This window comes from Gopherus flavomarginatus, chromosome 16 (genome assembly GCF_025201925.1).
Source record: "Gopherus flavomarginatus isolate rGopFla2 chromosome 16, rGopFla2.mat.asm, whole genome shotgun sequence".
Lineage (NCBI taxonomy): Eukaryota > Metazoa > Chordata > Testudines > Testudinidae > Gopherus > Gopherus flavomarginatus.
The window spans coordinates 26437676-26458742 of record NC_066632.1 but is presented as its reverse complement, the minus strand read 5'-3'; the positions used below and the strand labels follow the sequence as shown (position 1 = coordinate 26458742).

Below are 21067 nucleotides of genomic sequence, written 5' to 3'. Positions count from 1 at the left end.
AGGGGCGGCAGCTGCAGGGGGCTCAGAAACGGAGATGGGGAGAGGCGTGTGCATGGAGCGTGTGTGCGTGAGGCCAGCTCTGCAGGGACTGGACCCACCCAGCTGCCCCTGCCCCTGGGGAGGTGTCTGGCCGGGCTGGGTGGGGCAGTAGCAGCACTGAAGTCCTGCGGGAGGGGGGGTCCCATTCACCAAAGCCCCTCCCCGCACCCCCCTCCTTCCCCAGGCTCCATTCATGTTGTGCTGCCCTGTGTGTGTAATCCAGCATGAGCCCCCCAGCCCGGCCCCCGGGCATGGAGCCAGCCCCCTGCCAGCCAGGCTGCTCCCTGCTGCAGCTGAGGAGAGGGGGGCAGGACCGCTGGGTTCTCCACCCTCCCCACCGCTCTGGAAGGGGAGTGGGGTCTAGTGGCTATGGGGGTGTGTGCCAGGAGCCCTGGGTTCTGTTGCCGGCTCTAGGAGGGAAGTTAGGGGGGGGGGCGGGGGGAATGTCAGGACTCCTGGGTTCTATTTGCAGGTCCCTGGGGCAGTGGTTAGAGGGGGAGGGGAAGGGGGTGCAGCCCCACCCCGTAGATTCCCACCTGTCAGATCCCTGCGCCCCAGGACTCCCCCTTCGCTGCCCCGGGATCCAATAGCTGACCCCCGCGTCCAGCACACGGCGGGGGGTGGGGGGGCGGTTGGGCTCCCGGGGCTCTGGCCCGCGGCCGAGGGGGGCGGAGTCTGCCCCCCCGGTGGGTGGGTGGGGGGCGCTATAAAGCGGCAGCCCGGAGCCGGCGGCTCCTTCCATCGCCAGCCGCGGGGCCGCGCCAGGATCCGGATCAGGGCCGCAGCCATGAGCGCCCGGGCCACCTCGTACCGCCGCGCCTTCGGGCCGCCGCCGCTGCTCTCGCCGGGCTCCGGCTCCTACTCCTACTCCTCCGCCTCCGCCTCGTCCCGCCTGTCCGCCGCGCGCCTGCTGGGCTCGCCGGGCCCGGGGCGCTCCGCGCAGTGGGTGCGCGGCTCGCTGCGCGCCGCGCAACCGGCCCGCCTGGCCCCGGGCGCCGAGCGGCTGGACTGGGCGCTGGCCGAGGCGCTGAACCGCGAGTTCCTGGCCACCCGCGGCAACGAGAAGGCGGAGCTGCAGGAGCTCAACGACCGCTTCGCCAGCTTCATCGAGAAGGTGCGCGCCCTGGAGACGCACAACGCGGCACTGCGCGCCCAGCTGGGCCAGGCGCAGGCCCGCGAGCCCGCGCGCGCCGCCGACCTGTGCCAGGACGAGCTGCGGGACCTGCGGCGCCAGCTGGAGTTGCTGGGCCAGGAGCGCGACCGCGCGCAGGTGGAGCGGGACAACCTGGCCGAGGACCTGGCCGCGCTCAAGCAGAGGTGCCGGGGGGCGGGGCTGGAGTGCAGGGCTGGGAGGGGGACGCGGGTTATGGGGCGGGGCGCAGGTGAGTGGGGTGCGGGTTATGGGGAGGGGGACGCGGGTTATGGGGCAGGGCGCAGGGGACAGGGCTGTGGGTTCTGGGGAGGGTGGGGGAAGGGGGCGGGTTATGGGGAAGGAGCGGGGAGGGAGGTGCGGGTTATGGGGAGGGGGCGCAGGGGAGCGAGAGAGGTGCGGGTTATGGGGCGGGGCGCAGGTGAGTGGGGTGCAGGTTATGGGGCAGGGTGCAGAGGATGAGGCTGTGGGTTATGGGGATGGAGCGTGGGGGAGGGGGCAGGGAGTGGGTTATGGGGAAGGGGAGGGGGCGCAGGGGAGCGAGGGGATGCGGGTTATGGGATGGGGTGCAGGGGAATGGGGTGCAGGTTATGGGAGGGGAAGAGGGGCTGCAGAGGAGGGGCTGTAGAGATGGGGAGAGAGTGGAGTGTGGTTTATAGGGAAGGAGGTGTGGGGGGGATGGGGGCTGTATGGCAGGGAGTGGAGCACAGGGGAACGGGGTATGGGTTATACAGGAGGAGCGTGGGGGTGGGTTATGGGGACGGGGAAGAGGGGCTGCAGGGGGGCTGTAGGGGTGTGGGTGGGAGTGGGGCACAGGGGTGGGTGAGAAGGATGCAGAGGCGTGGGTGAGAAGGATGCAGGGGGCTGGGTTGGGAGGGGGTGATGGAGAAAGGGTTGCAGGTGAATGGGGGGCAGGCAGGGCAGCAGCCGGTGATGTTCAGGGCAGACTCTGCCCCCCGCCTAAAGGAGGCAGAGCCGCTCCGAGGACCAGCGGGCTGTGGGGGGCATAGGGTGAGGTTTGGGGGCTGAGCTGGGGCAGGAGAAGGGTAGTGGGCGGGTAGGAGGGGTTAGGGGTAAGGGAGGCACAGGGCTGGGAGGATGAGGGAAACTGAGGCAGTGGTGGGTGGGGCCACAGGTGCTGGAAATAGGGGGATCTGACTCAGGCTTGAAATGGCTTCACAGCTCAGTTCAGTTCAATGGCTCTCACACCCCCCCTTTGGCCCCACTATACAAATTGTTCCAGCCCCCCTGGGTGGGGCCGACCGCCTCCCGTATAGTGTGGGCCTGTGTCCTGAAGAAGGAAGGGCTATCCCAGCAGCCCCTGGGGGGGGGTCTGCAGTCTGGGCACCCCCAGAGCAGCGTCCTGCCAAGCCTCAGCGTAGGGTGGGGCACTGAACTACAGCAGCATGGGTGGGGGTGGAGGGAGCGAGGGCCCTGCTGCCCCTCTGGGCCCATGGGGGGATGCTGCAGGGTGTGGTGTCCCCCCTACCCGTATGGTCCCCGCAGATGACTGCAAGGCGGGGCTGCTGGCCCCCTGCTGAAGAAGCTGGGGTTGACGGTTCATAGCTGCTGCTCCAGAATGCTGAGTGCCCCCCTCTGCAGCTGGGAAATCCCCAGCCCCCCCCACCCTCCTGCCGTGATGTGGGGGTGTCTTTATCCTCCAGGGGAGAGGACGTGGGGGGCTGTTCACAGTGCAGGATTCCCTCCCCGGCACTGCCCCACCCTCTTCCAGTACACCCCAGGGCGGGCCCATACCCCTGGTTTGGGTGGGGGGGGTGGACCAGTGCGGAGCCTCGCTCCCCCAGCTCTGTTCAGGGACTGAATATGGCCATCCCAGGAAGGGGTAGGGGCAGTGGGGCCCCTCTGATCGCTGGTGGTGTTAGGAGGACGTGGTGGGGAGAGGCTCATGGGGTGTTCAGGGAGCGTGCCCAGTGTGTGCATGGGGGGGTGGGCGTGGCAGGGGCTGGGGAGAGCTGCGTGTGGGTGTCCTGCCTGCATCTGACCCCCTTGCTGTGCCCCCCCCAGGCTGGAGGAGGAGATACACAGGCGTGAGGATGCAGAGAACAACCTGGTGCTGTTCCGGAAGGTGTGTGTGTGTGTGTGTGTGTGTGTTTGGGAGCAGGGCGGGGTGGCAGCGGCGGCAAGGGGCTCTGGACTGTGTTCACCTGCCCCCCTCTTGTATGCACACTCACACACACATACTTGCATGCACTCTTGTTCACATGCTTGTGCATGTCTTTGATCATATACACTTTTGCACACTCATGTACAAACGTGTCCTTGCAGGTGCACTGCACCCCTGTGCACAAGCCCTGGGATCAATGGGCTCTCGTTGCCATTTAAAGGACACTGTGCGGGCCCTGTGCACCGGGGGGGACACGTGGAGCTGAGAGCCGGACGTCTCCCTGTCCAGGCCGCGTGTGCAAACGTGTGTGATCCAGAGCCCAGCAGTGCGAAGATCTGGCCCCAGCTCTGCTCAGGCCTCGCTCTTGGGACAGGAGTGGGGAGGGGGGCTGGGACAGGGTTTCTCCCTGTGAGCACGTGCACCCAGGAACATCATCCATGTGATGGGGTCCACATGCTTAGCGTGTTCACCCAGGCATGTACAGAGAGACACGTATGGCCCACGGGTGGTCACACAGGCACTTGCATAAAGACAGATGTGCAAAAACAGCCCTTCAGGGTGTGTGCCCACACGTGCACAGTCACAGAATATAAAACCTGGACACAGTGTCCCCATGCCCTCCATGCAAGGAGAGGGACCGGCGGGCCACATTGCCCTCTGTGCCCCCCCACCCCACCGTGGGCCTGTCCCTGGCACTCGGCCCCCTGCCTCCCCCCTCCACAGGATGTGGACGACGCCACCCTCTCACGCCTGGAGCTGGAACGCAAGATCGAGTCTCTGATGGACGAGATCGAGTTCCTGAAGAAGCTGCATGAGGAGGTAGGGGGATGGTGGGGGCCCAAGGGGGGGCAGGAGGGGTGTGGGGGGGTGAGGGGATTGGGGGTGGCTTGGTCCTGTGGGGGAAGGAGAGGGTGGCACATTGATGTGGGGCCCTGACAGCTCCGCCCCACTCCCCTCCCACGCTGGCCCAGGCAGACCCCAGCTGGGGGGGCGGGGGGGCGGAAGGGGACTCAGCAGCAGCCAGCCCGGAGAGCCCAGGGACCTTGCCGCCATCTCGTGGTGAAGAGCAGAACTGCAGCTGCAGTGCAGCCCCACCCTGCACCAGGCTGCAGCGCACCTGGGGGAAGGGGAGGGGGGCACAGACCGGGGCCCCCTGTACTAGGCTCAGAATTAAACTTCTGGGTGCAGCTGGTGAGCTGGGGCCCATTGCAGGGCGTCTCACGGTCTCTTGTCCCCGCGCGGGCGCAGGAGCTGCGTGACCTGCAGGTGAGCGTTGAAAGCCAGCAGGTGCAGGTGGAGATGGAGACGGTCAAGCCGGACCTGACGGCCGCGCTGCGTGACATCCGCACCCAGTACGAGAGCATCGCGGTGAAGAACCTGCAGGAGTCCGAGGAGTGGTACAAGTCCAAGGTACTGGCGCCAGTCGTGGCCCTGGGGCGGAGGTGCCCCACACGCTCTCTGCGCTGCCAGCGCCAGCAGGGGGAGCCGGGGGTGGGCACATGGGGCATGGCTGCTCCTGCTGGGGGGCAGGGAACCAGCTCACCTGCAGGGAGCTCCCCCTGCACCTCACTGAGGTAGCATTTTGGGGGGTCCTAAGACCCCCTCCCTGACGCTCCCTCCCTCTCCCAGTTTGCTGACCTGTCGGACGCGGCCAACCGGAACCACGAGGCGCTGCGGCAGGCCAAGCAGGAGATGAACGAGTCCCGGAGGCAGATCCAGAGCCTGACCTGCGAGGTGGACGGGCTGAAGGGAACCGTGAGTACTGTTCAGCGGGGTGGGGGGACCCCAGCCCCCTAGCACTGCTGAAGGAAGAGCACCCCCCAGTGAAGCTCTCTGCAGCAACTGGTTATATGCCCCATGCCTGAATCACAGCCCTGCAGCTCTCTGCAGCACAGCTCCCCTGGGATTGGGTGTAGGGGGGGCGAGGAGAGCCCAGGCCCACTCGGACCAGGAGTCTGACACCTGCCCTCCCCCCCCGTGGCCAGAATGAGGCGCTGCTGCGCCAGATGCGGCAGCTGGAGGACCAGTACGGGGTGGAGGTCGGCAGCTACCAGGACACGGTGGGGCGGCTGGAGCAGGAGATCCAGCACCTGAAGGAGGAGATGGCGCGGCACCTGCGTGAATACCAGGACTTGCTCAATGTCAAGATGGCGCTGGACATCGAGATCGCCACCTACCGCAAGCTGCTGGAGGGCGAGGAGAACAGGTGGGTGCGGCACCGGGGAGCCCGGCTGGCAAGCGCCATGGGGGGGTGCCTCTGTCACTCATTGTGCTGTTTGACCCTCCCCCAGGATCACGATCCCCATCCACTCGCTGGCCTCCCTCAGCATGAAAACGTCAGGTGAGTGTGCAGCCCCAGCTGGGGGGTGTCTCTGGCCCTGCCTCCCCCAGGAGTCTCTGCCCCTCCCCGGCCAGGTTTTTTGGGGCTCCCTGGGTGTCGGGGTATCACTGGCCTCTGCCAGTCACACAGGGTCAGCTGCGTCCAGCTGCTCTCGCTGGGGAGCCTGGGCAAGAACTCTGCTGTCGCTGAGCGGTATTGTTAGGGGCAGCACCTGCCAGTTGGGGGATCTTCCCCAGTCCTGGTGCACACCCAGCCCAGGGCTTGGAGGCCTCACCCTGGGGGAGTGTGCAGGGGGGAGTCCAGTGGCTGCAGCCCCTTCCCCTCTCATGGCCTCCCTGCACCCCCTGCCCAGTGCCTGAGCCGGAGCAGACCGTGGAGAGCCACACCAGGAAAATGGTTCTGATCAAAACCATTGAGACCCGGAATGGAGAGGTGAGTCTTCCCCTGTCGGGGCGGGGAGCTGCCCGGGTGCAATGTGCCAAGCAGAGGGTATCGGGGTGTTGGGGGAGGAGGTCAGGGCATGCCCAGGCCTGTGAAGAGGTTCCCTGAGGGTTCAGCTGTCATTCAAATCCCAGTGTTACAGGCACATGCAAGGAGAAGTAGCAGTGTCCAGTGGTTAGAGCAGGGAGGCAGGACTCCTGGGTTCTATGGCCAGCTGAGGGTGGCGTGAGCTAGTGGTTGGAGCAGGGGAGGGACCCAGGACGCCTGGGTTGTGTACAAAGCTATTGGGGAGCATGGTGTAGTGGCTAGAGCAGGGAGCCCCAGGACTTCTGGGTTCTGTTCCTAGCTCTGCCTCTCTTGGGCTAAGTGATTCCCCTGTCTGTGCTGGGGATAACACTGGGGCTGGGGGCTCTGGGGCCTGTCAGAAGGGCTCCAGGATCCTCGGTGGCAGGGGGCGTAGCCAGGCGCTGGGGCTGAGGGGTCTAATTCTGTGGTCTCGGTTCCACACCCCCCCCCACGTGGCAGGTGGTGACTGAATCGAGAAAGGAGCAGAGAAGTGAGCTGGACAAGTGAGGCCGGCACCAGGCCTCTGCCCTGGATCCAGGCGATGGCGTGAAACTGCGAGACCCCTGCTGCAGTCCCCCACCTGCTCCCAGCCACACTGGCCTTATTACTACTGATACCTCTGCCACTCTGCCCAGTCCTCGTGCGCCCGGAGGGGGGAGCTCAGCCATAACCACTCACAGCCCAGGGCAGGGGCTCCCACCGGGCTCCCCCATCCCTTTGCCCCTCTCACCACAGGCCGTTTCCTCTGGCCCTCCCCTGTCCTATGCCCTTGGATCTGACCTGGCTGCTTTTCCTGCCCCGCCTCAGCCCCAGCTCTGCCTTGGGGGGTGGGGATGAGGGAGTGACCTTCCCAGACTACATGTACTGAGCTGGTAAAGCAGCATCCTGGCTCCCCCTCCAGCTGCTGCCTGTGCTCTGCCCACACAAACCCCAAGCCCAGTCACCAATCCAGTCCTGCTGCTCAATCCCACCATGATTCCCGCTCCCAAGGTAGAGGCCCTGACCGAGTTTGGTACCAAAGAGGAGTCTGATGCTGAAGCTGATTCCAGAGAGGAACTGTCCTGGGTCTGAGATCAGTCCTGAACTCTGGAGGGATGCTACCTCCCACCAGCGGTTCTCAGAGCTGACATGGTTCCTGATGAGAGTACAACAGTCAGTGCTGTACCAGAGACTCCTGTTTCTGAGTGTGAGACCAATGTGTGATACCACGGTCTGACATGGTGTCCGTTCCCAGTACGGGGTGAGGCCAGGCCCCCAAATTCTGACACTTATCAGGCCAGAAAGTGCATTTTAGTACAGACACCAATGGCTGGGACTACTGACCACTGTTGGATTTCTAGCCCGAGTGCGCTCAGCCTGGATTCCTGCTCCCCAGGTAAAATCCCAGTACACATGGCTGACGCTGAAGCAGTTCCTAGTCCCGGTACTGCCTCTTTCCAATGCTGCTGAATCTCCATCTCGATTCTCATTTGTGCTGCTGAGTAGCAGCTGGGAGTGATCCCTTTCATAAGGTTCTCACCATTTTTAACACCCGGTACTGCTGCCTGCTCCTGACACTGATTTCGGCTTTGATCCCAAATCCCAGCCCTGAAAGGGATAAGTGTGTCAGGTGCTGCACAACAGTGCTGAGTGAGACAAGGGGGGGTAAGCTAATACCTTGTATGAGACCAACTTCTGTGGGTGAAAGAGACAAGCAGTTGGTCCAAGAAAAGAGATTAGCTTCTCCACCTTGTGTCTAGTATCCTGGGCCCACCCGGGCTGCAACGGGCAATAGTGACGGTCCAGTGCAGTCCCTGAGGGTGAATCCTCCCCTAAGGAGCCCTGCTGGGGCACTGAGGCTCAGTTCTCATTTTGATGCGGATCCCTGCCCATCTGATAGCCAGGTGCCTCTCTTTGATTTCAGACACGTTTTTTTAGTTCTCCTGCTCTGACATGGGGGAGTTTCTTCTCACCATTCTCAGCACTGGCTCCAGGGGTGGCTCTAGGCATTTTGCCACCCCAAGCACGGCAGGCAGGCTGCCTTCGGCGGCATGCGAGCGGGGGTCCGCCGAAGCCAGGGTCCCAGCAGACCCTCTGCAGGCAAGCCACCGAAGAGACCTGCCTGCTGCCCTCATGGCGACCGGCAGAGTGCCCCCAGTGGCTTGCCGCCCCAAGCACGTGCTTGGCGTGCTGGTGCGTGGAGCTGCTCCTGGCTGGCTCCAATACTTGAACAGATGCATGGAACGATGTTTCCTGCTGCCAAAATGTGCTGCTATCCCAGCTCAGTAGCGATTCCTGAGCCCAATACCTGCTGCTGACACCAAGCCCTACGGTGCTTTTCCGATCCTGCTCCTATGAGTGAGTCCCGAATCGTATTCCTTGAGCCTGACTGCAGCTGAATATGCAGTCCCCAAATGCTTTACCCCACTGCCATCCTCACATCTGTGCTCTGGCCACCTGGCTGCACATGCTGTGCCTGACTCTCAGATCTACCTCCCTTGTCCCAGCCCTGCCTTTAACGAGGGGGTTGGGGTAGGGACCCCTCACCCTGCTGGAATGACACACTGGAGGCTCTGAATAGCTGCAGGCTCGTTGCTTTGGTGCTCCCTGATCTGCCTAAACAACGAGTGTTGCCCAGCGCTCGAGCGTGGTGTTGAATGTGCCCCGTCTTGCTTTACTGGCCACTAAAGATCATATTGAGGAATCGCTTGTGTCTGCTTCTAGTCTGTGCCTCCTTGTTCCAGTGTCTGGTATCTCCACCCCCCCAGTGGAGGGGAAAAGGGGGGAGAGGCCTCAACTTTGACCCCTTGAGGCAGTGCCTGCTAAGGGGCCCCTGTCTGAGGTGAGCTGGCAGCTCTTAGAGGGCAAGTGGTGCCCTCGCAAAAAACCTCACCCCACTTGGCCCTAGCAGATGTCCTGTGTTGGCAGCCATGCGGGGGAGGCCAAGCTCCCTGCCTATGCCTCACAGAATGTTCCTTTAGGGCAGCGTGTGGTGGTGATGGGGAGCTTGCCCATGCTGTCTGCTGTGGGGGTGGCGAGAGGCTGGTTTCAGACTAGGACCCTACAGGCATTGACCCCATGAGCACTAGTGCCTGTTCATCCCTTTCACTGCAGCTCTCGGCCCTGGCCAGCTCCCCACGAGGGGATGCTTGTAGGAATCCAGGCGGTCAGTGGGCTGAGCTGTGACCATGCCATGCAGCATGAGCCAGGCGCATGGGGGGGTGCTGTGGGGGTGTCCTTGTGGCTGTGTGAAGCTGTGCCTGGTTGGCAAACCCTTGTACCATGATATGACCTGACACCATGGCACGATGCTGCCGTCTGACCTGGTGGAGCTAGCCTAGGGAAGACCTCACAGCAGGATGAGCACCTGTGGGTGCCCCCAGCCAGTGAGAACCATGGGGAGTGTCTGTGGCATGGCCAAGGGCCAGGCCCTGACCCCCTGGGACCCTCTGGTGTGACCTGGAGCCGGGGCCTGGCCCCACGTGGCGTGGCCTGGAGCTGGGCATGGCACCTGGGCGTGGCCTGGAGCTGGGCCCCATGACGACACTCGGAGGACCCAGCCTATCCCAGCAGGCCATCCTCACTCCGCTCTACCCACGCCCTTCTCTATGGCCTAGACGACCCTCTAACTTCAGCTCAGATCTCGCCAGATCCTCGACTTCCGCTGGGCGACCTTGCCCCGCCCCCCCACGCCTGATAGGCCGGAACGGGAGGTGGGAGGTGGAGGAGGCGGACAGCGCCGACCAATCCGTCACCGTCCGCCCTACGCTTTGCCGTCGTCCTCGCCCCGCCTCCCTTGCTCCCGATTGGCTCGCTGTACGATCGTCCCCGCCCCCGGTGGGAGGAGAGTGACCAATCAGCGCTGTTGGTATTTTACAAACCGGCGGGGAGCTGGCGACTGCTCCTAGGGCGCTGGGTTGGGCTGAGCGGACGCAACCGAATCAGCCGGCAGCAGGTGTGGGGCGCATGTGCCGGGCTCCGGGGGACCCCGGGGTGGGGGGAGCCGGGGGGGATCCTGGGGGGGGCAGGCGGCTCTGGGGTGGGGTACCCGGCCGGGGGGGACCCTGGGGTGTGGGGGGCAGGTGGCCATGGGGTGGGGTACCCGGCTGGGGGAGCCGGGAGGGGGACCCTGGGGGGGGCAGGCGGCCATGGGGTGGCGTCCCCGGCTGGGGGGGACCCTGGGGTGTGGGGGGCAGGCGGCTCTGGGGTGGGATCCCTGGCTGGGGGGGACCCTGGGGTGTGGGGCACGGGGAATGGGGTCCCTGGCCTGGGTGTCCTGGGGTAGGGAGAGTGTGGGGGGGGCCCGGGGCTTTCCTGGCATAGGGGGTGTTTAGGGATGAGGTGTACATAGGGGGGCGTCTGTAGCTGTGGGGTTCTCTGGGGGTGTCGGGCATGGACAGTGGGGTTCTCTGGTCTGGGGGTCCCCGGGTAGGGGCAGTAGAGGATGGGGTCCTGGTGGGTTCCTAGCATGGGGAGTTTTGGGGGATGAGGTGTACATGGGGTGGGGTCCCTAGCTGCAGGGGGTCTCTGGGGATGTCGGGCATGGGGAGTGGGGGTCTCTGGTCTGGGGGTCCCGGGGTCGGGGCAGTAGAGAATGGGGTCCTGGTGGGTTCCTGGCATGGGGGGTGTTTGGGGATGAGGTGTACATGGGGTGGGGTCCCTAGCTGCGGGGGTCTCCGGGGGTGTCGGGCACGGGGAGTGGGGATCCCTGGCCTGGGGGTCCTGGGATGGGGCCAGTAGAGTGTGGGCCCCCTGGCAGTGTCTGGGGATGGGGTGTACATGGGGAATGCCTTGGAGTGGAGAGCATCTGTGGAGGATCCCTGAGCTGAGGGCCTGGGAGGGGGGTTTCTGGGGGCTGTAGTGGTTGACTGAGTCCCTGGAGGGGTTTGCCGAGGGGGAGGTGGGGTTCCCTGAGAGCAGTGCGGTGGGGGATTCTCTGGGCTGTTGTGCTGGTAGGCGGGTCCCCGAGGACCAGCAGAGGGGAGCTTTCGGGGGTGGCAGGAGGTGGTGTATGGGTGGGGGGTAGTAGGGAGTTGTGCAGAGCTGGGGGGGCCTGGGGCAGGGGACAATGTGGTGGGCAGCACGGAGGAGACTGGGTTGGGCAGAGATTGCAAGGGGGTGCAAACAGCAGGGACTCAGACTCTGCCCTTGGAATGTGGGTGAGCTTCCCCAGGGGCCGGTGCTGGTGACATTCTGCACGGGGCAGAGAACCTGTGGCTAGCGCTGAGCCTTCACCAGTGGTGCAGCTCCCTGCCTGGCCCAGAGGTGCGTTGAACGGGCTAGTGAACTGGGGCCAACTCTGCAGTGGCCAGGATCCAGCCACATGGGCTCAGTGCTCTGGGCCTGTGGCCAGTCCCCAGCCGGCTCGGGAGGGAATTCCTCATGCGCTGGTGCTGCCAGTTCAGGTCTAGCCAGGGGGCCGGACGTGAGCCCATCGGTGGGTCTCCTCTGGTGTGGTGGGGACTGGGAGGTGGTTACACCCTGCAACTTAGACCCTCTTCAGCTCCTGGGAGCCTCTCTTCCTCCAGGTGCAAATGCCAGGAAAGGTGCGGCAGTGACTTTGCTTGGTGCAGCTGTCAAAAATGGCCCAGGTCAGGAAGAGTCCGGAATGGGTTTCCTTGGCCCACCCACCCCGGGGCAAGTGGAAAGAGAGCTGCTCCCTGGCCGGGAGCCACCCGCAGCTGGGAAAGGAGAATGAGCCGTCTGCCTGGGACGGGTCAGACACGCGGAGCCGCAGCAAGATCCCTGTCCTGTCCAAAAGCCGCCTGTCCCCGGACTTCCAGCAGCTGCACCAGGCCTGGGAGAGCCAGTTCCAGAAGGTGAGTGGTGGGTGAGGGGGAAGCTTTGGAAACTGGCCTGAAGCACTGTTTGTTGGCTGGTCCCTGCACCCGGAGGAGAGCTGCATGGAAAAACACCTGGGGCATAACCGAGACATAGAGCAGGGGCCTGTGCCAGGCTGGCAGCTGTAAAACCTAGACCCCTGTTTATCCCTCTTGGGTGTGGGAGCTGGTACGCTCGGCTCTCTTCCGCAACAGGATCCTGGTACCCGTGTGCTCCCGCTGATCCACAGCTCCCTTTTAACAGGGGCAGGGCAGACTCTGGTGCCCCAAGCCCCTGGGAGTGCAGAGCGAAGAGCGTTAACTGTCCAGCATGTTGATCAAAGCTTAAAACTCCTCCCGGGGGTGCTTGTTAGCAGACAATCCGACTCTGGTGCATCTGATCCTGGCTGGTCCAATGTTCTAGCCAATGCCCCCTCTCCGGGTCCTGCTGCCACGGCTGTGATCCTCTGGGAGAAGAGCAGGGTGTTCCAAGCCCCCCTTCCCCTGGAACGCTGTCTTCCAAGGCACAAGGTAGCGCAAATCGGTTGTGCTGCAGCTCTCAGTGATGATTATCCCCTCATCACTCCAGGGCTGTACAGGCTGGAGGGGAATGCCCCTGGTGTGACGCTAGCATGGGACCAAAATCCTTATTAAAATGAGAAAAGAGGTGTGAGGAGAAAGAGGTGGGTGAGAGCGAGGGGCAGGGGAGCCAGACCCTGGGTTCTGTAGCTGGCTTTGGGACAGGGAGTGTGGTGTAGTGGTTAGGGCGGCAGCTGGGAGTCAGGGCCCCTTGGATTCCATTCCCATCTCTGTGACTGATGCTGTGTGATGTCAGGCAATTTGCTTCCCTGCCTAGTGCCTCAGTTTCCCCTGCTAATGGGGATGCGTCTCCTGCTCCACACCGCATCCACGCTTGTCGCTGCAGCATAGGGACACTTGGCAGTGAAAGGCTCTGGCAGCGGGGAGTCAGCAGGGTCTGACACTCGACAGCCGTGTAGACAGGAGAGGCGCTGCTTGGGTGTGTAGGGGCATACCTGGAGGGGTCAGGAGTGCACGGCACTCGACTTGCCTCTGCTGGGCCTCGCTGTCTATGCTGCCGTGTTCGTGGGGTGTGCAGCGTTTGTCCTCTGCATGCCACTGTCATCTCCCAGGTGCTGCCCCTCACTGCTCGGTGACTGTCTTTCTGCCCTGCCCAGGGGAAGGCTGCCAGTAAGAAGCCCTGTACGCAGACCTGTCCCTTTAACCTGACCTGCAAAGGGGACAAGTTCCACGTTGTGCCCTGCGCTGGTATGGCTGCAGCCACGGAGCCGCCGGCGGGATCCCCCAATCCGCTGAGCAGAAGCCAGCCCAGAGGCCCACTGGAGGAGATACAGCTGGGGGCAGCGGCACAGAAGAACGTGCCAGGCAGCTGCGTCCCCGGTGACAAAGGTACCAGGGCTGGTGCAGTCCCAGCCTCTGCCAGCAGGGGGCGCCAGGCTCATTTCCTGACACACGGTCTCCTGCTGTGATGCTCGCGGCCTCACAAGCTAAGCAGGATTGAGCCTGGGCGAGGGGTGGATGGGAGACCTGGAGAGACAACTCTGGGAGCTGCAGGAAACTGTCCTGGCACCTTGTAATTGGTGCTCTTTGCGCTGAGTCAGTGCTGGCCTGGTCCCCCAGCGTGGGGCTGGGGTGCTCGGCCAGAGGAACAGGGTACGGGGATGCTGAGCCCGGGGGCGCCGTGAAGGTGGAGTACCACTTTTCATATGAGTAGTGAAGCCCAGTGACTGGCTACCTCTGCCAGGTGCCACGGCACACTTCCCAAATGCCCAGCCAGAACCCTGGCATTCCACTGGGCATCGGGACACGTCTTCTGGCCCAGCTCCAGCTCTGGTAATTGCATTCCTTGCCCTGGCAATGTTGACTGCCTTTGGGGTTCCTTGATGTGTAGTGCTGCAGTGTTTTGTGCTGTGAACTGGCAGCAACACTCTGCCCCAGAGGTGGCCGCATTTCAGTGCAGAATGATCTTGTAAAGCATTTTGAGGTCCTTCAGGTTGAAAGATGGGCTAAGATCATGGGATGAGGGGGAGGAGCAAGCTACCTATGGCTTAGTGGTTCCATTTCGGCCCCTTGACACCGTGGTGTCTCTTGCAGAAGTGGAGTTTGTGGCTGACCCGGTGGCTTTAGCCAGCATCCTCTCCAACGTGGGGCTGGCAAACAGCATGCTGGGTGTGGCCAGGAAACCCAGCCTGGCCCGCCGGGTCCCTGTGAGGGGGAGCAGGGGAAACTCGCTCCATGCCAGCGGATGCGCACGGGTAAGTCCTGGCCTCCAAGGCCCCACTGTGGAACCAGCTCCCTGCTGGCACTGGTGGCCGGCTTGCCCACCCTGTTGTGGAGCCACCTGGCTCGCTGGGAGCTCCAGGCTGAGCCAGGGCCCGAGATGGGCTGTGACGGCACTCAGCAGGGCCATGGGCTGTGCGGGGAGCGGACTCATCTTTTCAAGGGACAGTGTTATGTCCTCCCTGTAATCACCCCTTCATAGCAGGTGGGGCGGCTTGGTGCCGGGACTCCTGGGTTCTACCCCAGCTCTGGGAGGGGAATAGAACCCAGGACTCCCACTCTCAACTGGCTACGTTGCCTCAGTTTCCCCATGTGTTAGATGGAGCTGATGGCCTCTTTACGGTGGGCTGAGGTCTGAGCTCCTTTGTCTGTAAATTGTTTTGATGTCTTGGAAGTTCTGATTTCTCTTCTTTTCTCCTGACAGTGGTGAGCTTGCAGCCCCCTTGCACCAGGGCTTTGCTAAGGGGTGGGTCTGGGACCCACTTGCCTAACTGGCCTCCCCGGCTGCTTCTTTTTCCTACAGACTGTGCATGGCTCCCTATATGTAGCTTCGGGGACCCCTGCCTTGTGCCCGGATCCAGTCCGCACCTCCTGCTTCTCCCGGCTGGCTCCTCAAGGTACAGCCCCCTGGCCTCTGCAGCTGGGGGCCCGGATAGCCCTGGGTGGGATGGATGGAGCAATGGGGGAGCAGCATCCTCAGGAGGTGACCCCTTGCTGCAGGGAAGGGAGCCCGACAGCATCTGCTGATCCTGGGCTCTCTGGTGTCATTAATAAAGCATTGATTGCTCCCGGGGCAGAGCTGAGAGTGGCCCCCCTAGGCACTGCCCCCACGCACCGCCTGACTCCTGCCCTCTCTGCTCTGGCCCCCAGACGCAGCTCGTCGAGCCACCCAGGATCCTGCTCAGCACAGTGGCCTGCTCCTTAAATCTCAGCAGATCCAGGCCCTGTCGGCGACGCTGAGGGACCTGGGGTCCTGTGCCCAGCCCGCGGTGAGTGCTGGCTCCCACCCTCCTCTCTGCCTGGCTGGAGATGCCATCGCGGGGGACTGGGGCACCTGCAGGGTTTGGAGGGGCTGCACTGGTCCTTGCTCTGGCTGGCAGTGCCCATCTCTGCAATGAGGCAGGTGCTGGCAAAGGCTGTCTCCCTCCAGTGCTTAAGGAGCCACGTGAGGGCTGACAGCAGGGAAGGGCCTCACGGGGGACGTGGCGTGGATCCAGGTGACCCCTCGTATTAGCCTGGTTCCCTGCGCAGCCCACAGACTGGGTTCCTCTGCTCCAGAACCCACCCTAGTCCATGCGTGGTCTGGGCCAGCTGCCCACTGCTATACCCTGTGGCTGGTGTCCACTCCTCCCGTGGCCCCTCGGGGTGGGTCACTGTGGGGCTGGATACATTCCACGGGCGCTGGGGTGCCCGTCTCCAGGGTGGCGTCGACACAGATGGGGGCAGGGCGGTGTGAGTACCAGGTGCCTGCCCAGCCCCCCTTAAACCAGGTTTCTCTCGGCACCAGGGGCATCCCACTCTGCAAAGACTTGGCACAGGGGCAAAGGAGGCATGTCGGGGGCGCCCGCATCCCATTGCCGCGGCAACGCAGAGCAAACCAGCCGGGAGCCAGGAAGCTGATGGAACCAGGGACCAGTCCAGCAATGGCAAAGCAACCGGGGGCAAGGCTGGCACTGGGGGGCAGAGAGCAACCCACAGGTGACAGGGAGTGCACGCCATTAATGGGTAGGGGGGAGGAACATGCCATTAACCGCCCATCGCAGCTCTCATGGCTCCGTGATCAGCTGGGGGGTTCACAGCATGTACCTGCCATTCCCAAGGAGCAGCCACAGCCGGCCTGGGCCCCCTCTGGAGCCAGGTTACAATGGGTTAAGTAGCAGAGCCCTGGTGTGTGCTGACCCCCAGCCAACTTGCTGCACACAGACCTCTGCCCCCAGCCCCCTGCCGGGATCTTGAGCTGGGGGATTCAGACCTCAAGGGCAGGGGAGCCTGGGACTCGGATGGCAAAGTGCCCCACACCTGCCCTAGCCGGCAGGGGTGGGGAATGAGCAGCGCCTGTTTTCTCTGCTTCAGCAGCGGCTCACCCTCGAGGAGGGATCCCATGGGAGCATCACATACAGGTAAGAGGCCATGTCCTGTTTGCCTGGAATAGAATCCAGGGGTCCTGGCTCCCAGCCCCCCCTGCTCTAAGCCACCAGCTACCACTCCCCTCCCAGAGCCAGGGAGAGAACCCAGGTGTCCTGGCTCCCCAGCCTAAGTCCCATCTTGCCTTATGAGTGATGCAGTGTTGGGCACTTTGTCATGCGCGCCCTCCACTCCCCCGGCCCCTATGGCTGCTGACCAGGCTTGGAGAGGTTAGATTGGTACCCGTCAGTGTCAGGATGTTGATTTCACTGGAATCCGTGGACAGGCCAGGCAGAGCCAGAGCTGCCGTCTGGCCCTTCCTTCATGGGCCTGGGCACATGATGTCCATAGTTTGTGTTTTAAGCGTTATAAACTTTTGAGTCTCAACATCTACAGACACCAAGTAATTCCTTTCCACTCCGCTATTGTCTGATTTCTCCCCCCCCTCCCACCCCCATGGTCTGACCCTGCAGCTCTGAACAGTGAAATCCCTGGAAATAGGGAAAAACGCTTAAAATCCCTGACATTAGCCATTGGAAATGTAACTGAACTGGACTCCTACCACGTCAGTTGCTGACCATCTCCTCTCCTCACTCCCTGCAGAGGAGTTCGTGCCGGACCCGGATGCCCTGGCCAGCGTCCTCTCCAACATGGGGCTGAGGCACGCTGCCCTGGGGCCCACGGGGAAGCTCAGCCTGGCTCGGAGGGTGCCGGTGAAGGGGCTGCGAGGGGTCCCACCCTCCTCTCAGGGGAGCATCATGGTGAGCTGCTCAGGGGTACCGAAGCCTGGCCTTGTGGCATGGTCCTCGCTGGGCTCATGTCTCTCGTCTGGTTCCCCCTGGGGCACCTGGTGCTGGGGGCACTTCCTCTGCCTAGCGCTTGGTGGGGTCCTCACCTGGGGGCCTGGCTTTGGTGGGGCAAGAGGGCAGCTGGTGCCAGGATTCCAGCAGCTGGGCTGGCCCCTCCAGCCATACCTTGGCCCAGCCAGCGCCTGCAGTGCTGGGGGTTAGGTGCAGGCTGGCCCAGGGGTTTGGGGTCTGCCTGGCACTGGCACCCCTGCCCTTGCCACCTGCAGAGCAGAGGGGACTGGCTGAGGCTGCCTTCTCTCCCCCCTCAGGGCAGCAGGACCTCGCTGCTGAGACCTCAGGGCAGTGTCCCCCCGAAGGGCGACTTCGTCCGCACCTCCTGCTACTCCACACTGGGACTTAAAGGTACAGACCCCTGCCCTGTTCCTGGGATCCAGCCTGGGGGGGAGCTGAGCAGAGAGGGTCTGTGCTTCTTACGCATGATGCACAAGTTGGGGGAGGGGGGGTTGTCTGTGCCAGGGTTCACTGCCCTCAGCCTCCCCTTCTCTCCAGGTATTGAGGCCCCAGATGGTCTCCAAGCAGCCCCGGTGGCTGGCACGCCTCGGACCCGGGAGATCAGCCGCTATTCGCCCTTTGGCTCCGCCCGGAGGGTGCCCGTCACGCAGCCCCAGTCCCTGGTTTGTACCCTCGGACAGGGCAGGGGGTGGGAACTTCCTCAGGGAGGAGTCAGGCTGGGCAGCTCCTGTCACCCTGACCTGTCAGAGCCTCGCCCTCTGCTCGGCTGGTCCCCACCCTCACTGAACGTGGGGCCCCTGGGGTCTGCCCAGGGGTTAAAGGAGGGGGCTGGGAGCCAGGACTCCTGGGTTCTGTCCCTAGCTTGGGGAAGGGAGTCTAATGGGCTAGAGTGGGGTGGGGAGGGGCTGGGAGCCAGGACTCCTGGGTTCTCTCCTTAGCGGTGCCCCACTCAGTCTCTCTCCCCTGTCTGTCAGGCAGGGGGCTGACAGGCTGGGCCCTGTCCAGCTCTGCCTGGGGTCCCTGTCCTTGGATGGACTCACTGCAGCACTTGGTTGATTCTCCAGCCGGGGGAGCCCGAGACAACCCTGGCCAGTTCGTGCAGGGTCCGTTCCCTGGGGTGTGGGGCAGAGGGCAGCCCCAGTCGGACCCAGCCCCATGCGCTAGGTGCTCTGCACATGAACCCTTCTCCCCTTGCAGCGCGGCACCTGCTTCTCCACCCGCTTCCCCCACCGCCTGGCCGTCTTCCCCCGCACACCCAGCACCGCAGAGGCCCTGGACAAGCACCCAGCCCAGGGAGCACTGCAGGTGGAAGGGGATGGGGAGTTGGGGGGCAGGACCAGGGATGGATCCACTTGGTCCCAGGGTACTGTGCCTGGATGGGGAGGGGCCCGGCTCCTGGGCTGTTGGGGGAGCAGTTGCCCTGCTCAGGGTCTGAGGGGTGGGGTGCCCCCTTGCTGACGGGCAGGCTCAGGGCTCTGCCAGCCCGTGGCTCCCCGGAGCTGAGGTGAGCCGGGCTCCTGTGGGCAGGGGCAGTGGGGGTGGCTATGGCCCATTGCGCGCAGGCCTTTGCTGATGCCATGTTCCCATCTCTAGACCCCAGCCAGGTGGGCCGGCGGCCTCTCCCCAGAGCCCAGAAGCTCTGACCCCGATGACGCAGCCCCGCCCTGGGTGAGTGCCCTGGGGCTAGGGGGTTGAGGGAGGAGACCCAGCAGGGCCCGTTCCCAGACAAAGGATTCCCTTCCTTTGACCCAAGGCCAGCTGAGCCCGTCCCGCTCTGGGACAGCACCCCAGGACGGGAGGAAAGGGGGCTGGCTGACTGTCATGGGGGCTGCATGACCCCCCCCCGCCCCCAGATCCTCTATCCTAGCTGAATTTGGGACCCCCCCCACATGGCAGAGCATGGGGAGGGGGCGCTGAGTGGGGGTTGGAATTGGACTGTCCTGCAGCTTCTGTGGGGAAGATCATTCTGTGCCCAGGTGGGGCCCTGCGAGCGGAGAGGGGGTTCTGGGCTGGGTCTGGTCCCGCGCCGCTGACGGTACCTCCCCCCAGGAGAAGATCGTGGTGCGTCTCTTTGGGGACGGGGAGAGCCAGGCAGCCGTGGAAGCATCGGTGAGGAAAGTGCTCGACCGGCCCGGCGAGGGGAGCAGCAAGGCGCAGGTAGGGGGGGCCTGGCTCCTTCCTGTAGCATGTGGGGTAGGGGGGGCCTGAGAGGCCAGAGTGGTGATGAGGATGAGCTGGCCTCCTTGGGTACTGCAGGGGGGGCTGGCCTGGGGGGTCCTGTTCTGACTCTTTCTTTCTTCCCCCCGGCAGCGCATCGAGTTTCTGACCCGGCTCCTGTGGAAGGAGGTGGAGGGGGCAGGCGGCTCCTCCAGCCTGGAAGAGCTCCAGAGCCTGCTGGCTGCCTGCACCCCGTCACCGGGGCCCCCCCAGACATCCCCGGCTCTGCCAGCAGCCAGTGTCGGACTGGAGCGACTCCCCTCCCCCTCTTCATGCCAGGAGCCTGGGCTGGGCCCTGCCAGCGGGACGACGCCCCCGGCCAGCTCCGCTGCCTTCCCTGCTGCGGGCACCACACTGACCTTCTCCTCCCAGCGGCCCGTCTGCTCCCACCCTCTCATCCGCTCCCTGAGGTCGCCCACCGCCGGCGGGGGCGCTGCAGGTAGGACACAGCTCCGCCCCGAGTGCCCCGTGGGAGCACCACAGCCTCTTTGGACCCCCCAGTCTGTCTGCTACCTGGCCAGTGAGCTGATGGGCACCGCCCAGTGGGGCGCAGGCTCTGATCCAGCCCCAGGGTGTTCGGGTCTCATTGCTGCAGCCCCGGTAGCTGGCTGGACGGGGGGGACAGACTGTGGGCTCCAGGCCCCCGTGCGGTTCACAGTCACTCTCTCCTGCAGGGGCCAGGGCTGCCCCCACCGCCAGCCCCCCGTCCCACGTGGCCCTGGTGAAGCAGCGGCTCGGGAACCTGCTCAGCGCCCCCCAGCGCTTCCAGGAGGCCTGCCTGGATGACGAGTGTGCCTTCTACACGGGCCGGCCCCCTGCCCGCCTGCCCCCTGCCGCCCGCTGCTGCACGGACCCCGTGGCCACGCTGCTGCAGGCCCAGGAAACCATGGTGAGTCGGGGGCGGGATGGGGGCTGAGAACGCTGGCCCCTCTCCTCAGTGTCTTTTTTTCCCCTGGGGTCTCTGCATTCGAGGGGGTGGGGGATGAGCCCTGGTGCCAAACCCACTATTCCCTGGGGAAATAACTGAATCAGGACTTCTGGGTTCTCTCCCAGACTCTGGGAGGGGAGGGAGGTCTAGTGGGTTGTGGGAGTGGGTGGGGACCAGGACTCCTGGGTTCTCTGCCTGGCCCTGGAAGAGGGGCTAGTGGTTAGTGAGGTGGGCACTGGGAGCCAGGACTACTGGGTTCCCAGCAGTGGGTGGGGGAGTGTGTCACAAGGTGAGATCCCAGCCTCTGTCTCTCCCCTCCAGCACTTTATCCCCATCATGCAGGTGACACCTGGTGGTCCCCCGGGGGAAGCTGGGAGCTCGCTCCAGGCAAACCTGCCACCCCAGCCCTCGAGATGATGGAGGCGAACCAGCGCCCACCTGGGTTCTGCCATGGATCTGCGCCCCCTTGGCACTGTCAGCGCAGGGGCTACCCCCAGCACAGGCAGGGCCTGGCTTGCCCCCCCCCACCTGCATCCCACGCTGATGGATGGGCCAGGCGGGCACCTCCTGTTCTTTTTCCGGGGACACAGGGGGACAGGCCCCTTGTCGCCCCTGCTGCAGCCCAGACACCCCTTCCCTGCACTGGCCTGTCCAGGACCCGTGACCCGAGGGCTGCTTCCCTAGGCAGCCCCCCCACC

General features: G+C 64.1%; 2 protein-coding genes across 6 annotated transcripts; both read left to right on the top strand.

The window, feature by feature from the left end:
- The first annotated feature begins 826 nt into the window (after nt 1-826).
- Nucleotides 827-8978, top strand: PRPH (peripherin). The gene is made up of 9 exons (XM_050925690.1): nt 827-1356; nt 3215-3275; nt 4038-4133; nt 4563-4724; nt 4944-5069; nt 5300-5520; nt 5606-5655; nt 6008-6087; nt 6622-8978. The coding sequence occupies exons 1-9, from the start codon at nt 827-829 to the stop codon at nt 6667-6669; spliced, it is 1374 nt and encodes a 457-aa protein (XP_050781647.1). The 3' UTR covers nt 6670-8978.
- Nucleotides 8979-9947: 969 nt separating this feature from the next.
- Nucleotides 9948-21067, top strand: TROAP (trophinin associated protein). 5 transcript variants are annotated; one of them, XM_050924613.1, is made up of 16 exons: nt 11407-11960; nt 13157-13388; nt 14094-14254; nt 14803-14896; nt 15150-15268; nt 15787-15977; nt 16353-16399; nt 17007-17164; nt 17521-17614; nt 17762-17886; nt 18422-18529; nt 18818-18892; nt 19274-19381; nt 19535-19880; nt 20116-20330; nt 20691-21067. In XM_050924613.1, exons 1-16 carry the CDS (start codon nt 11724-11726, stop codon nt 20784-20786), a joined length of 2406 nt encoding a protein of 801 aa, XP_050780570.1. In that variant the 5' UTR covers nt 11407-11723; the 3' UTR covers nt 20787-21067. The 5 variants fall into 5 exon arrangements, with proteins under 5 accessions (XP_050780567.1, XP_050780568.1, XP_050780570.1 ...); XM_050924610.1 differs by lacking the exon at nt 20691-21067 and adding an exon at nt 9948-10096 and having other exon boundaries at nt 11670-11960; nt 19535-20323; XM_050924611.1 differs by lacking the exon at nt 20691-21067 and adding an exon at nt 9948-10096 and having other exon boundaries at nt 11645-11960; nt 19535-20323.